Genomic DNA, 16017 nt, shown 5'->3' on the forward strand with positions numbered 1-16017 from the left:
AATTACAGAGTAGAACAACACAGACATTTATTTAAAAAACTTCAAAAAGTCAAATCACCGTAACTAACAATAATCTGAACCAGCCACAAAAATCAACAAAATTAAGCTTGTGTTTCTGGCGGACATAAAAATGGACAGCTTTTTCATACACCGGATGGTGAAGTAAAATGTAAACAGTTTTTATACCAGCTTGAGGTGGCATATAGTTCCTATCGAGTCAAAAACCACTGAGAAACAGAGATCGGAGGTAAACGCCATCTTGCCATAAAGCAAGATAGACAAGTTGCAATATGAACACATTTCTTGCAAACTTTCATTATGAATGTTACTTAAATGGCCTTTGACAATAGTACTAAAATATTTTAATATTAATAAATATTAAATCCCTTTTGAAATCCAAATAAACCACTTGTGGAAGGTTTCACCAAAACTTGACAAACTTCAATGGTCAAGTAAACTGCAAATGACAAAATCACACATTATATTTGGCCTTCATTAACACTTTATGGTGTCCTAGTGTGAAACACTTCACATGACATTATAAAGCTTGTACCACTGTTTCACAGGAACAACTTTTACATTACTGCTGTCTAATGAATCAATATGACAGACCATAACTGATATCACCACAGTACATTTATCATGGTCCCATGCATTATTTGAACATCTCAGGCCAAAACAAACTGCCAGTTTGTGAGGAGGATTTTGATTCCCTTGATTACCGAGACAACCGACGTGGCAGGATTCAATTTCAAAGTGTTTGCATCACCTTTCTTGCATTTGTCCCTAAAAACATAGATGCATCCATTGCAACTGGCCACTTTCCATAGAGATGGCACGCAGCTCCATACTTCAGGGAAGCGCAGCCGAGTGAAGCTGTCCAGCAGTGGGTTATAGCACACCAGAGAGTCACCCTCTGCCACCACAAAGATGAGGTCCTTATGGGCGGTGGCATGCATGCATCCGGCAAAAGGCAGCATGTAGGGCTTGGTATGACACCTCTGTGTAGCCGTGTCAAAGCACTGGATAAGGCGAGATGGTTTGGTAAAGAAGTCCATATCATTTTCCTCCCCACCCAAAAGGTAAATGGTGCCTCCCAAATTGACTCCAGCTGCACCTGACACGGCTGTGTCTAGTTGAGTGGTCTCTTTCCATATATTGTCCTGTACTGTGTAGTAAATGACAGCATTGGAGAGAGTGTCCTGGAGGGTCTTGCCTCCCAGTGAGTATATGGCATCCTCTGTGGACACAGACACTAACGTGTGGTGCAGACGGTCCCGGGGGAGAGGGGCACAGCGCTCCCAGTCCATAGTGTGCATGTTGCATTTCCACATGCGTCGCGGTATGGAGCCCCCTACAACATATAGATCAGCCCCATGCTTGCAGGCAGCTGTGATCTGGTGACACAAGCTGTTCTGGCCACTTACACTGATGGCGTCATCCTCATCACAATGAAGAGACACTGCCAATGAATGTGTGCGTGTGTCTTCCTTCCCAATTAAGTATATGTGCACTTTTTCACCAATCTCCTAAAACAGAACAAAGTCAACAATGAGCATGTGAACAATATAACAGCAATAAACAAAGGTTGTGCATTCTGCTTGTCAATTTTTTTGAAGTGATCAGTATACGTGAAATAGGGTGACCAAATGTGCCAATTTCCCAGGACATGTCCTGGCCAGGATTTCTATATTGCCTAAAATATAGAAATCCTGGCCAGGAAATGTCCTGGGAAAATGGCACATTTGGTCACCCTAACGTAAAATGATCTAGCTGGTTAACATAGATGAGATATTCTGGAAGTTTTTTGAATGATGATTTCTTATAGTGTAGTGTAGTAAGACATCTTCACGTAAAGTGTTTAGGAATTTATGGGGTTTCTTGTATAATTATAAAACTATACTATATATATATATACACACATACATACAGTATATATACTATATACGTATTATAATTATACAAGAAACCCCATAAATTCCATAATTTGCAGCTATAATTGTGAATTGTCTTTGCAAAGAAAAAATAACAATTAAAAAATAATATAAATCAAAATATTATACATTATTTTAAATTAAATATTTATTAAAAATGCAAATATTATATATTTACAATTATATGTAAATATAAAATAAATAATTAATTTCAAATTCAATTAAATTTATAATTTTTTATGTTAGGACCAGTGAAAATTTTGGGCAGGTGTGTAGAAATATTAAAGGGATAGTTCACCCAAAAGATGTCACATGGATTATTTTATGGGTTTGTAATGACATGAGGGTGAGTAACTTGTGACATTTTTGGGTGAATGACTCCTTTAATTGCAGACCTGACTGGGCCAGTGGGAAAATAAATAAATAAATACATTACATTATTTACAAAAATACATTTGTAAATAAATAAAACTGTTGAGCCTAGAATATGTTTTCATCTAAAGAATACAGAATATCAGTACAGCATTAAAGGTAAATTACTGCTTAAGATACTGTTTAATATATATTTAATCCATCAATAACCTTTAGGCTGTCTAGAAGCATATCAGAATACTCCTCTCGTTCGACTTTGTTGTGATTTATCCAAGATTTAATAGCTGCAGTTGGATTTTGTGAGCTTGGCACACCATCTGAAAAAGCAAATGCAAATTACAAACTTAAAGTTAACACGATCTCTGACTAAAGTCTCTCATCTGAAGTGAAACCAATTTGCTGTTAATGCCATTTATTCACCTTTAATGATATCCATGAGAAGGCACAACGGCAAGTTCAGGAACTCCTCTGTCTGGTGCAGCTGAACCAGGTGAATCTTCGCACAGTGCTTGGCAGCCGTGTACAACTCCTGGTCACTGTGTCTATCTGCCAACCACATCACCTGAAATAAAAAGTAAACGACAGTTTTCTACAAATTCAGCTGACCTTTATCAAAACTTTTTTTTTGTGTGTGTGTGTGTGTGTGTGTATATTACAAAGGTTTCACCTGGAGGCAGTTCTTGATGTCCACAGTTCGTGACAGGAAGCGAGAGCACTCCTCAAACAGGGCAGTGAGCTGATACATATCAGCCATCTCATAAGTGTCCTGCAGGTCTTCAACCCTAAGTTTGATTGTCCCATGGTAGATGTAGTCCACCAGCGACTGAAAGACTGGTGCACTGACATCCTTAAGCTCAATATTACGATCATAAGCTTCTCTGAGGTTAGAGGTGAACATGGACCTGAAGAAGCAGCTTTGTGCAGAGAGTACCAGGCGGTGAAGCTGGAACTCTTTGCTGTCCACGGTGATGGTGACATCTGCAAACAAACCATCCTCCAGACACAAGTCCATGATGCTCTTCACAACACGGCTGGAATGCGAGCGATCTGTGAAGGTGTAGCCCTGGAAGTAGTTTTCATCCCCTGATGGACCTCCGACACTGCAACCCCCGTCTTCACTGGACTCCATGGCACCTATAAAATCTAAAGCAGCTTCACCTGGATACTAGATGAATGACTTACTGGATCAGCTGTCCCTCAGAAGGATTCATTCATGTAGTTTTAATTGTTGACTGGCAGGCTGGGATTTGCCTTTGGGATGTAACACTCAGTAGGCTTTAAAATTGGTTTCAGATTGATTTAAAGCCATATGTAGAATTCTTTATGAATAAAAAATAAATGCTGCTTGCTATCTACACAAAAAGTATTCCAGACAGTTTAATAAGATATTTATAGATGGTATTGCATTTATACGGTTCCATCAGAACTGCTCGCTTTGGTATTCAATCAGCGCAGTTCGCTCAGTCGAATTATGTCCATCTATGGTAAACTGGCCAGCTATGTAGCTAATGCTAACTTAAGCCATTTAGATTAAGGTCTGTTTCACAGTTTCACCATCCTAATGAGTCCACAATCGAGAAAACGGTGTGTCAGATGTCAAACTGTAGACAGCACACGCGCGTTATCATTTATAAATGTTCGCATGGGTTAAAACTATGCCATACCAAAGAGTAAAGAAGGGAGCTTCAGGAAGTAAACAGCACATTCTTCGTATTGACGTCACCGCGTGTTTACGTGACTCTCTGCTGCGCCCGTGTGTTGGAGGCCTGTCATTGCATTGCGTATCGAAAAATATATACATTTTTAAACGTATTTTCAAGTAACTTAGCTTTTTATTCATCTCTGTTATACAATATCGTCTTACAATTATTTACAATAAAAAATAAATAGATATAAGTCACCATCTCTAGTAGTCGAATTTTTTTTCTCCCAGTTTGGCTCAAATTGTGTTTTTCCGCAGGTAAAAAAATGCAACGCACTAAAGACTGCCTAACTCAGGAATCCCGTTTTTGTGGGGCTAAAACGGCTGACGACTGAAAGCTGCGTGAATCAAGTGCAGTTTTATTTTTGTGGCAATGTTGTTGACTCAGATTAAAGTGGTATGTGTTGTCCTGTGCCTCATTGGCTTCAGGGAGCCCTGGAATAACTCAGGTAAAGACTTTTCAACTTCAAGAGAAGATGTGTGCAGTTCTTCTGTTTAAACACTTAAATCTTTGTTGTTATACACTTTTATGTAGATTAATCATATATTTGCAGGCTTGGTTTCCTTGTAATCATAATAGTAGTGCTTGATTTTATTAGCACTGGCACTTCTGTGGCATGTTGGACATGAGTTCTGCCAACCGTGACGTCAGAGTCGCATATTTTCCCCCTTTATTTTCTACAAGCACTATTTGATGCTTAAAACTTTGGTTTTGTATTACTCATACTCAGTTTATCATGGCATTGCTCACATTGCTCTGAATAGCTCAAGTTTAATGTTTTTCATGTAACTCATGAGTCTGTGCTATCATGCAGATGTTACAGCGGTTCTGCACGGAGGACTCGGACATCAAGGTTTTATCAGATCTGTAAATGATGCTAACCTGATGTTTGAGGTAAGAAGGTATAACTGAAATACATTCCACAAAGCAATACAAGCCACAATTTATTTTACCCTATGTGACCCTGGACCACAAAACAAACAAATTGAGATTTATACATCACATGAAAGCTGAATAAATAAGCTTTGTTAGGATTGGACAATATTTGGCCGAGATACAACTATTTGAAAATCTGGAATTTGAGGGTGCAAAAAAAAAAAAAAAAAAAATAGAGAAAATTGCCTTTTAAATTGTCCTGATTAAGTTCTTAGCAATGCATATTACTAATAAAAAATTTCGTTTTGATATATTTGCGGTAGGAAATGTACAATATATCTTCATGGAACATGATCTTTACTTAATATTTGAATGATTTTTGGCATGAAAGAAAAATAAATAATTTCGACCCATACTATGCTACAAATATACCGTGCTACTTATGACTGGTTTTGTGGTCCAGGGTCACATATATTGATGTACAGTAATTATATTATTATTATTATTATTAATTAAATTAATTATTGTAGTGAACACATTCATTTCAGAGATCAGTTAAAAACTAATACTATAACAGTGTGTAACTGGAATGATAAAATTTATCTTAAATACACTTTGAGGTGCTTTTTTATGACCATTTTCAATATAAGCTTAATAGCCTTTATTGTACATAAAATGTTACGCAGAAATTCACTCTACATTTCATCTAAAATATTTTAAACATTTCTAATTGCTCCATAAGTACTATGCATGCAGTTTTTATAACTATGTATTGAGAGACTACATGGAATATTTAATCAGTTCTCACACTTTTGGACTGTTTAAGCAAAATGCAAAATAAATACTATGATTATAATCTTATGATCTAACTAAACTACAAATATAGACAATTGCTGAAGAAACAACTCCTAAACAACTATTAAATCCCAAAGGGCACATGGTGATGGAAAACATGAGATTAAACAAATATATTTTTAATAATAATCATATGATTATATTTTCTGAATTTGCAAGCAAAATGTTTGTTCCTCAAGAAACTTTGCATTCGCTCACAAGAATGTGGTTTTCCAAAAAACATTTCCATTCAAGACATTCCCTCAAGAAATTTTTACATTTCAGTGCTTTTGTTAGCAAAGGCACATTTAAACAATCTTTTTGCAAGCAAACATAAGCTAATTTTTCCCCCATCCCCTAATGGGCTCCATACAATACATATCAGCTTACAATTTTTTTTTGTTTAATCCTAGTTCTTATGGATTGGACTGGAGATTGATGCTGACAATAATGTTGTCATGCGGGATCAAGAAATTGCATCGATGCGACAAGGGCGAGCTTTCTTATCTCTCATAAATGACAGTATCCCAAAGACTGTCTCTGCAGTGGAGAAGTTACTGGCTATGCTGGAAGAGCAAGACAACTCTTTCACTCAGGCCCGTTTTGAGACCCTCCTCCTTGGGACTATCTATTCAGCCTACCAGGCACGAAACCAGAGGCTAGAGTCAGAGCAGCAGGCCTGGATGGATATTCTTGGTCGTTTTGCAAATGTTACTTTCGTTCAGCTACGCAAGTCTTAACTAACAATAAACATACCAGTGATTCACAAGTTCACACGTACAGAAAATCAGATAAAGAGTGTGCATATTTTGTGTGCTGTCCGAGGGGAGGGCTCTGAGTTCGGAATTTGGCCTGAACTCAGAGTACTCACCCATATCCTAGACTGGGATAGGAAAAGTTAAGAGGGAGGAGTTGGGGTGGTGAAGGGATGCTGGAAACTGTTGAGGGACAGAGGTGCTGATTGGGTAGATTATCTGAACATGTTCCTCCCAAACTTTCTTAAATAAACATCATTTAGAGTAACATCGTGATTATTTGTGCCTAGTTTATATGACTCAAAGAATATGAACCTCTTATTACACTAATAAAGACACATGACGAAGTTTTTGATGTAAAAAAAAAAGTACAAAAGTTTATTTTGAACAGAATATACATATTTTAGGCCCTATAAAATGTAACAAAACAAGTCTGTATTTAATTTTTTTGTTGTTCCAGGATTTATATATTGACATGAGCCTGAGTAGTTTTAAAGTTCAGTGTATTCTCTCTCACTTTTTCTTTGCTTTTGATGTCTTGCATTCTGTCTTGCTCTTGGTCTTGGACTTGGCCTCTGTTGATGATGACAGCTTTTTCTTGAGCTTGGCATCATCAGCAGCCGCTCTTCTGTCTCTATTTGTGCGCTGCTGAGTGCTACGCTGGGATCTGGAGGTTCCAGGTCTGCCTCCACTGTCCTCCACTGTCTCCATTGTCTGTTTCCCATTAACACTGTTCAGTTTGTCCTCTCGGTTCCAGATCAAAATGTTATAGCCTGTAATTAAAGTGTACAACTTTTCAAATTAATTATATCTTCTATCACTCGTGACTACTATGATTATAAACAGTAAATTATATTTTACCCATTCCAGAAGCCAGCACATCTCCAGCTGGACTAAACTTGTTGAGCTGAAATAAAAAAAACATGTAATATTATAGTGGTGCCTGCCATCAGATATGAAGTCCATCTACGATTATATATATAGACTACCGTTAAAAACATTTTTAAAAGAAGTCTCTTATGGTCGCCAAATCTATAATAATATTATTAAAAATACATAAAAAAACTAATATTGTGAAATATTTTTACAATTTGACTAAATCTTTTTAATATATTTTAAAATGTCAAGTGTCACATGATCCTTCTGAAAACATAAGCTGATTTGGAGCTCAAGAACCATTTTATCAATACTTAAAAATGTGCCTTAATATTTTTGTGGAAATCATAATAAATTTTTCTTCATTATTTGATGAACAGAAAATTCAAAAGAACACCATTTATTTTACATAGAAATCTTTTCTAATGTTTTGTCTTCACTCTCATTTTTGGTCAACTTACTGCAGCCTCACTGAATCAAAGTATTAATTTCTTTTAAAAAAATCTTACTGACTCAAACTTTTGAGTGGTAGTGTATACAATTTTAGGAATTCTAATCATTAACATTAAAAAATATATATTTAAAAGAAAAAAACATTCTTACAGATATGATCCCAGCTGCATTGGGGTCTCTCAGCTGATGCACAATCCCACCACTGTTGGCATCATAAATGTCAATAGTTCTCTTGTCATTGACTAAAACTTGATCATCTGGGTAACGGCCAGCCACGATGAGGTCATACATGGAATGCCAGGTTGCCTGATGGAAAAAAATTAGCAAAACTAAACTCTAGGACATCAATAATCCTGGATCTCTGAGATGCCTGTAAACTTGATTACAACATAAACAACATGTGTTAAAAAAAAAAGCCAAGCTAGTGAAACTTGCAGTTTAGGCTAAAGGACCTCTTACCTTGATGGGTGTTAAGTGCTGGAACTGTCGATGAGGATGAACAATTATTTGATAAGGTTTAGACCAGTCATAAGAACAATATACCCTGATCTGGTTCCTCTGGTCTGTAGTCAGGAGCTTGGTGCTGTCTGTTGGATTAAAGTACGCTGAAAGTAAAAGAACATTCATTTCAATTAATTTGCACTGTACAGTTGAGAGACTTTTATTCCTTCTTCCCCTCCTCACTTTACTAATCATATACACTCTCTTACCAGAATTGACTGGTTTTTCATGAAGCAATTCAGTGATATAACTGCTTTTGTCTTTAATATTTCTGAGGTCCCACAGCTTTACTGTAGCATCAACAGAGGATGTAGCCATCAGCCAATCACAACGAGGGTTGAATTCTGCATGGGTCACTTTGGCTTTGTGCAGCTTCTCTTTGAAAATCTAAATGTTTTTGAAAATACGACTATCAGACAGCTTTATTCTTGATTTTGGCAATGAGAATTGATTTAGATATTCCCTCCCTTACCTCATGTCCATCAAGGCCAAGCAGATGTAGTCGTCCAGTACTGTCTCCAGTCACAAGCATCTGACGACTAACAGACACGTCCACACAGCAGTACCAGTAACTGGGAGAGTAACATTTGTGGCATTAAAACGATATATACAAACATATCTTAACATAATATCTAATTTATTTACCATTCAATGGCCACTTTATCTATGACATGGAACTGAATTTTTAAACTTTGTTAACACTGAAACTATGTTAAACTTCAAACAAAGGCAAGTTTTTTCATTTTTAAGAGCCAACGGAATCAAACACTGATAACTTATGTTGAACTCGCAAACTTATTATACTATAATTCAGCTGAATGAACAGAAATGCCCTACAACAGGACAGAAGTATCAGATCAACTTCAAGTTCAATTTAAAAGTATTTTAAATCTCGGTGTGGTCTATGCTTCTTTGAGAGCAAATGGGAGAACTACCATAACTGCTAATAAAGGAACTCGCTTACTCCCATGAATCTGTTTTGGCAAAGACTTGTACAACCGATCCAGTGAAATCCCGAAGGGTGGTAGCACCCCAAATAGATGAGACAAACAGCTGATTGGTATTGAATTGGTTAAACTTCATGCCTGTTATGGCATCTCCAGGACCCATCTGCAAGAACAGAGAAGAAAATCTCAGCAGTTGCTAAAACTGCACCTTTGATCTATTGTAATCTGAGCAAATGCTAAAATGTACTTTTACACTCTCAGAAAAAAGGTACAAATATGTCACAGTGACAGTACATCTATGTACCTTACTTACCCCTAAATAGTACATATTAGTGCCCGAAGTGTACATATTTGTACCGTTTGAAAGGTCCCCAGTGACAGTCTTGTACTTTTTTCTGAGAGTGTATATAGTACTACATTTAATGGTATATAATAGACTATTTATTAGCTATTTATGCATTTATATTGAATTTTTTATTTCAAGTGAGTTAACCATTTATATCAGTAAACTACCCTGCAGAGGAACACAGTATAAATTTCACAATAATTAGATTTTAAGGAAACCCCAAAAGTATTTGGACACTTAAAATGTATGTCATTGCATAATTAGATACATTTCAAACCAAGATGCATCTGCAAACAAAAGATTCTTAACATTTCTCAGAAGTAACTTCACTTGAGTCATGTTTACAATTTCTAAAAGTGAAAGTGTCCAAATTTCTAGAAACTACAAAGTGTCCAAATATTTTTTATCTTCATTTTGAACATTATATTCTTCACTTAATCGGGCTTTATCTCACCCCCTGTATGAAGGTTCTCTTATTCAGCATATCATAATCCCACAGGATGATGTCTCCTCCCTTGGAGCCCACTGCAACAGTGGTGGGATGGGTGGGATGCCATTCCAGACAAGTGACCCTCCGATCGAAGGGGCTGGCTGTGCGGTGAAGTTTGTAGGCTCTAAGTGAGCGTATAAAAGGCTCTTGCAGACACTATAAAGCAATGGGGAGTGTTACATTATACTGTAATATTTGTAGAAAACTTACACCAGTTTTCTATAAAGTTCACAAGTACATTATATACAGTGGTGGCCAAATTTTTTTTAGAACACTAGTATTTTCACCAGCTAAAAATTGTTTTATTTCAGTTATTTCTATCTTTTGCTGTGGTGTGTCAGTAGGAAATATCAGTTTACAGTTCCTAACATTCATTTTGCCATTAATTGTATTATTCCAGTGAGATTTTTGTTTGAACAAGGAGTTTGACAACAGCCAGTGCTCCACCTAGAGATCTGATCTCATCATCATCATCATCCAGTCTGTCTGGAATGACATGAAGAATGAGAACAAACTGAGACAGACTAAACCCAGAAGAACTGTGGCAACATATCTAAGATGCTTTAAGAATATATATATATATATATATATATATGCATTATGTGCTTGTCATCACCTGGCGCAGTTGAGCATGGATGCTCTGTCCCAAGGAGCTTTTGTAAATGTAGTGAAGGATACTTGTTTGTCCCACTTTTTTCTGACCTCCAATCCATTTGACACTTGCTTGTATGTAGGTTTCTGTTACATTACACAAATACAGTTCAGCTCATTAGAAAATATAAATTAATGTCTGTTTAGTCCTGTAAACAAGTTGGTTTTTCATTCATAAATTAAACTCTTTGCATATTATTCGCAGCTTTGCTTACCAGTTTTTTGCGCTGTTTTGCCTTCATTTTTGGCTTTCTGCTTCTTGGAGAGTGTTTGAGTTTGTTCTTCATTCGGTCTTTTCTTTGAATTGACATTCTTCGTCTGCTTCGATGCAGAGGAATCTGTCTGAGCCGTTCCTCGCGCCATTAAAAGTTTTACTTTCTCTTTGAAAGAGGTTGACAAACACATTGCATGTCAAATATATCACTGTTGAAATTGTAGATACAAACCGATCGACTAGAATCGTGCACTTACTTTCTTACCTGCAGACGTAAAACGATCTACATTACATTCACCATCAGATGGTCACAGATCAACAACACCGCTACACAGACATGCATTTTGACGACATCAGTGACGTAAGAAACCGAATGTTTTGTAACGTTACGCGCAATACAGAATGTGTCCACTAGATGCCACTAAATGCTGTCAAGTATCCACATACTTTGAGCAAATCGGGTACGGTTTTTATTTCAAATAAATTATGACTGTGATATTATTTCTGATTTAAGTATTTTCATTTTTTTTTAAAGACATGAAAATAAACTGCACTAGAAATATTCATAAATTCCTGTTTAGTGTACAAAAATATTGCCTGAAAACTCAATTGCATTGCTTACTTTCATAAATGTTAATTACAGCCTAAGTTCAAACTAATAATATGAGCATAATATATTACTATGTAATTATAATTGAGATATAATATTTAGAATTGCATTCATTTTAGACGAGTTTGGGGTCATGAAAATATTAAAACAAACAAAATCTTTAGATATAATAGTTTACAATAAAATATATATTAATACAACAACAACAACAAAAATTACTACCAACATCTGTAAAACTATACCACTTCTCTGATGGGTTCTGCTTGTAGTGGGAGAATTCAGCGTCTTGGATACGGCGCGTTCATGAGAGTATGCTGGCCAATCACAGAAGCCCAGGGACCTACAGCTGACAACGAAAACAAAGAAAGGCATGGTTTCCCTCCCACTCTCTATTTAGGGAAAAATCAAACATTCACTGTATGTTGTTTATTCAGTTCACACACTAAACGTCGAAAGCACATACATCTGAAGGTAAGTGTGTCAGCGAACAGACTTGAGATACATAGCTATATGAATAAAAGCGGCTGTCTTTTGAGAAATAGGAAGGTATTTAGGCATTTTATGAGGTATATCATTGATTTGCAGTCCGTTGTGTAGGACAAATAATTAATTCAAGAATTTTGCCTGGTATTTTCAATGCAAACTTGATCCACTTGTTGTTCGTCATGAGTGATGAGCTTCACTTGAAACTGTTTTTGTGCTTTGGTGCGTGTGATGGGCTTAAAGCGTTCCCACATTTTTGCTGTACACTAAACCAATAATCACTATCAGTATTTGAAACGCGTATGCTGAAAACAATCACTGCTTTGAGTAATGTACTGAAGTATATTTGGTTGGATTCACTAGTTAATTTTCTTCCTCACATAAACCTGTATGCTTTAACTTTTTGTGTCAAGTTCAGTGTGTTCTAGTTCACTGTACCTTATTGTTCACTATTTAAAGATATTGCCCAGTTATACGTTAAATTTACTTGTCATCTTAAGTATTTTTGTGTTTTTTTGCACATAACAACAATTAGAACCCAATATGAGGTGTATTTATAGTCAGCTATTCTATGGAATAATAATAATTATATATATATATATATATATATATATATATATATATATATATATATATATATATATATATATATATATATATATATATATATATATATATTTATTTTTTATTTTTTTTATTTATTTATTTATTTTTTTCCCACAATATGAGCTCTGATACACCAGTCATGTTATCTTTAGTATTTAACACACCCCTCTATTGTCTATTGGACAATGATTAATCTATTGAAGCTTTTACTACCTAACAACAAAAAGTGTCAAGTTACTGTATATCAAACTGGTAAAGATATATGTGATTTCCCCCCTTCTCAGTCTAAGTTAATGTTCCACTAACACTTGTGAACTTGAGGTAGAGATGGTGATTTTCAGGTAGCTGTTCTTCAGTCAGAATAAATATGAGAATAATAGGGTTTAATGATTAAATTTGTGTTTGTTCAGGCAGGTAAAATTGCAGCCACAAGGTTTATAGGGTTAGATAACCCTGTCTATTGCACTGCTGCTCATAACAGCTTTTGAAAGGCTGTTGTATACATTTTAGTTTCTCCATCTCCAGTGGTTTGCTAAACAGCAACACATTCTTACATTTTAATTAGTTTTCATGTGTTTTTCCACATGAACAGCTTCATGTTTAAGATTCTTTGATTTAAAACAACATATTGTAAATTACATAATTGAATACATAATTTGTTAACTCCCATAGGCACCCTTCCTGAGTTGGTGACTGGACTGTGAGACATTATAATAAAGAAGAACACTAAAGAAAAAAAAGGGAGTCAAGAAACTCTGTAGATGGCTGATGGTCTCTCCACCTTGTAATCGCTGGACCCTCCTCTACTATGCTCAATCTCATCAAGCTACCTCAAGTGTTCACCATCAACCAAGTTCCAAAAGTAAGTTTTTTTGTTTGTATTTTTTTAATGCTGATGTTAATTTGCAAGAAATGTCATTGTTTTGCACTGTTGAATGTGTTGTATAATGGTTGTATACTTATCATGTCAGTCATGAATTTTTAAAGCAGATACATTATACATTAGATACATAATTGATAAATAAATATGATTTTCTAATAAATAGTTGTTTCATTGTAGGTCTTCCATGAGGATGGCATCATTTCAGGGTATCGCCACCCATGCAGCTCTGCCAAAGACTGTGTGCTTAGTCTTTTCCAGCTAACGAATGAAACCCTCAATATTTGGACTAATTTTCTGCCTACATGGTAAATTATTTTGATACAGTTACATTAGCTAATGTTAAAATTATGACAAATTTGAGCATTTAATTTAAGCTTCCTACAAGATTAACTTAATACCACATTAAATTATTTTTTAACTCTTTGCATTGAAGACTGAACTCCAGGTTACTCATGTACAGTAAAACATTAGACATTGCTGAGAATGTCAATATGTCATAGAGCCTTTTTCAAGGTCAACTTAATTGTTGCCACATTAACTTATACTATTTATAGGGTGCTGAAAACTTATATTTACAAATATAAAAAATCTAAAATGCTTTTTATTGCAAGAGCATTAATGCCTCTGTTACACTGCAGCTTTTGATGCATGCTTGCAGTTTTAGAATGTAAAGTAATGTTGTTTTTTGCAAGGTTTTTCTTATGGAAACTGACAGTAGTACTAGTGCAGGATGACTGGCAGGATCCTTTCACCTGGCCCTTGGTGGTGTTCCTTTTGTCATGCTGCGTGTACCCACTCGCTTCCAGCTGTGCTCATACCTTCAGTACCATGTCAGAGAGGGCTAGGCACATCTGCTTCTTCTTTGATTATGGAGCACTCAGCTTCTACAGCCTTGGTATGGAGAGAATATAACTCATCTAATGAGTAAACTATATTTATATACTTATGTAATGTTTTTGTGACTGAATTATCCTAACTTTTTGTTTATTTGTGTATTTGATCGACCACAGGTTCTGCCATCACCTACTCTTCTTATTCATTTCCAGATAAATGGGTCGATTAGTAGATTTTTTAAATAATATTTTGTTTTATATGTTTTTTGTTATGTTTTTTATATTGAATTGGTTTGCTACTCAAGGTAGGATAAGTAATCAATAAATCAAAAGTTAGTAATATTTCTAACCTGCTTTGTGGATTTTGACCTGAGTGCATGGTATTAACATTGAAATACTTGTATTTCTTCGTTTTTAGACTTGGTTTACCATTTTTTCAGTATAATCATCACAGCATTAAAAGGTAATGTCTCTTTTGCATTTTTAATCTTGACATTGAAAAACGGTACATTTTCAGTAAATTAACTGTATTCTCTTTTAGTTGTTCTGGAAAATTAGATCAGAAACTCAGTAAATGTCTACGGATAATCGCCTTTGTCTATCCATATCTCTTTGACAACATCCCTCTCTTTTATAGAGTGAGTGTTTTGGGTTATTTTGCAAAAAAAATTAACTCTTTGTTTTGGCTGTGTTTGTATTGAATGTGAAACTGAGCAAAGTTAATTAATTTAAAGTACTTTCTGCCTTCATTTATAGATCTTTGTGTGCACTGGTGAGGGTTGCACTGTTAATGAAGCCAATACTGTTCACTATCAGCACACGTCATTGGCTGTCCTCACTGGCTTTCTTTTTGCCACACACCTGCCTGAACGCTTGGCTCCTGGCAGTTTTGACTACATAGGTACATCTGCAGATCCCTGCATTCTCTTTAAACTTTAAACTAAGTATCATGAATTCGCTAGTGGGATGCTTTTGAAGCTCAGTAAAATCTATTAATTCTTAACTGTGGTTCATTTATGCATCCTTCACAGGTCACAGTCATCAGCTCTTCCATGTGTTCGCTATTATTGGCACGTATTTCCAGATGACTGCCATTGAACTTGACATGGCTGCACGAAAGCAGTGGCTTCATGCTCATTTTCCAGCAGTCACCCTTTCAGACACTCTGGGAGCTGCATTCTTTAGTGTGGTCTGCGGCCTTTGTATAGTATATGGCTTCAGTCTGGCACTTTTCTCCACTAGAGGTGTAAAGGACAAATTAATTTGAATTGTGACATTTGATTAGGTTACTCAGGACAGCTAAGTTAGTTTCCCTTAAAACTGAGTATTTTGTATATATTGTAGCCATGTGTTCAATGGCAACAATTTCTTGAAGATTTTATGTAAATTGGAAGAGTATAAGACTGTATAATTTATGATTATTTTGTATGTTTGATTTGTTTTTGTAATGAGTGTGTCATTTGTTTTCTCTACTTCTAATCACATGCTTAACATTTGCACAATTTCAAAGCATATTTCCATGTTTTTGAAGCACATGAATCAAACTATATTATCGTCGTTTTTACAAGTGCCTTTTTGAAAACTGTAAAACTTTATGTGTACAATCTTTCTTTCTTATAAATAAATCTTGTTAATATGTAAAGTTTTGTT

At 35.6% G+C, this 16017-nt stretch overlaps 4 protein-coding genes across 5 annotated transcripts; 2 read left to right on the forward strand and 2 right to left on the reverse strand.

Moving 5' to 3' along the window:
• Positions 1 to 2: 2 nt before the first annotated feature.
• On the reverse strand, positions 3 to 4044 carry LOC109109983 (kelch repeat and BTB domain-containing protein 4-like). Its single transcript, XM_042744079.1, has 4 exons — positions 2974 to 4044; positions 2727 to 2868; positions 2517 to 2623; positions 3 to 1529 (listed from the first exon to the last, which is right to left on the reverse strand). Exons 1-4 carry the CDS (start codon positions 3433 to 3435, stop codon positions 669 to 671), a joined length of 1572 nt encoding a protein of 523 aa, XP_042600013.1. The 5' UTR covers positions 3436 to 4044; the 3' UTR covers positions 3 to 668.
• A 188-nt stretch (positions 4045 to 4232) lies between these two features.
• LOC109109979 (protein FAM180A-like) lies at positions 4233 to 6669 on the forward strand. Its single transcript, XM_019123022.2, has 3 exons — positions 4233 to 4457; positions 4824 to 4903; positions 6133 to 6669. The coding sequence occupies exons 1-3, from the start codon at positions 4382 to 4384 to the stop codon at positions 6457 to 6459; spliced, it is 483 nt and encodes a 160-aa protein (XP_018978567.1). The 5' UTR covers positions 4233 to 4381; the 3' UTR covers positions 6460 to 6669.
• Positions 6670 to 6822: 153 nt separating this feature from the next.
• Positions 6823 to 11364, reverse strand: LOC109110490 (DNA damage-binding protein 2). Of its 2 annotated transcripts, none has more exons than XM_042744086.1 (11): positions 11218 to 11364; positions 10954 to 11118; positions 10704 to 10825; positions 10052 to 10243; positions 9269 to 9414; positions 8777 to 8876; positions 8514 to 8691; positions 8263 to 8408; positions 7954 to 8109; positions 7336 to 7381; positions 6823 to 7247 (listed from the first exon to the last, which is right to left on the reverse strand). In XM_042744086.1, exons 2-11 carry the CDS (start codon positions 11099 to 11101, stop codon positions 6988 to 6990), a joined length of 1494 nt encoding a protein of 497 aa, XP_042600020.1. In that variant the 5' UTR covers positions 11102 to 11118; positions 11218 to 11364; the 3' UTR covers positions 6823 to 6987. The 2 variants fall into 2 exon arrangements, with proteins under 2 accessions (XP_042600020.1, XP_042600019.1); XM_042744085.1 differs by having other exon boundaries at positions 11210 to 11356.
• A 428-nt stretch (positions 11365 to 11792) lies between these two features.
• Positions 11793 to 16003, forward strand: paqr5a (progestin and adipoQ receptor family member Va). The gene is given in 10 exon segments (XM_019123018.2): positions 11793 to 12033; positions 13324 to 13513; positions 13712 to 13839; positions 14227 to 14429; positions 14545 to 14594; positions 14596 to 14672; positions 14786 to 14830; positions 14909 to 15005; positions 15124 to 15268; positions 15399 to 16003. Coding segments are annotated over 9 exon segments (1035 nt in total). The 5' UTR covers positions 11793 to 12033; positions 13324 to 13459; the 3' UTR covers positions 15635 to 16003.
• Positions 16004 to 16017: the final 14 nt, after the last annotated feature.

The sequence above is a fragment of the Cyprinus carpio genome, chromosome B18, assembly GCF_018340385.1.
Source record: "Cyprinus carpio isolate SPL01 chromosome B18, ASM1834038v1, whole genome shotgun sequence".
Taxonomy (NCBI): Eukaryota; Metazoa; Chordata; class Actinopteri; order Cypriniformes; family Cyprinidae; genus Cyprinus; species Cyprinus carpio.

What these genes read in the sequence shown, in the direction of transcription:
- LOC109109983 (XM_042744079.1), bottom strand. Translation starts at nt 3,435, where the DNA reads ATGGAGTCCAGTGAAGACGGGGGTTGCAGTGTCGGAGGTCCATCAGGG. An exon ending in TCTCATGGATATCATTAAAG is followed by an intron (nt 2,624 to 2,726) that starts GTGAATAAATGG and finishes TTGCTTTTTCAG; the next exon opens with ATGGTGTGCCAAGCTCACAA. An exon ending in TGCTTCTAGACAGCCTAAAG is followed by an intron (nt 1,530 to 2,516) that starts GTTATTGATGGA and finishes GTTCTGTTTTAG; the next exon opens with GAGATTGGTGAAAAAGTGCA.
- LOC109110490 (XM_042744086.1), bottom strand. Translation starts at nt 11,101, where the DNA reads ATGGCGCGAGGAACGGCTCAGACAGATTCCTCTGCATCGAAGCAGACG. An exon ending in TTGGCCTTGATGGACATGAG is followed by an intron (nt 8,692 to 8,776) that starts GTAAGGGAGGGA and finishes AAAAACATTTAG; the next exon opens with ATTTTCAAAGAGAAGCTGCA. An exon ending in TGTGCTGGCTTCTGGAATGG is followed by an intron (nt 7,248 to 7,335) that starts GTAAAATATAAT and finishes CTTTAATTACAG; the next exon opens with GCTATAACATTTTGATCTGG.
- LOC109109979 (XM_019123022.2), top strand. Translation starts at nt 4,382, where the DNA reads ATGTTGTTGACTCAGATTAAAGTGGTATGTGTTGTCCTGTGCCTCATT. An exon ending in GGAGCCCTGGAATAACTCAG is followed by an intron (nt 4,458 to 4,823) that starts GTAAAGACTTTT and finishes GCTATCATGCAG; the next exon opens with ATGTTACAGCGGTTCTGCAC. An exon ending in ATGCTAACCTGATGTTTGAG is followed by an intron (nt 4,904 to 6,132) that starts GTAAGAAGGTAT and finishes GTTTAATCCTAG; the next exon opens with TTCTTATGGATTGGACTGGA.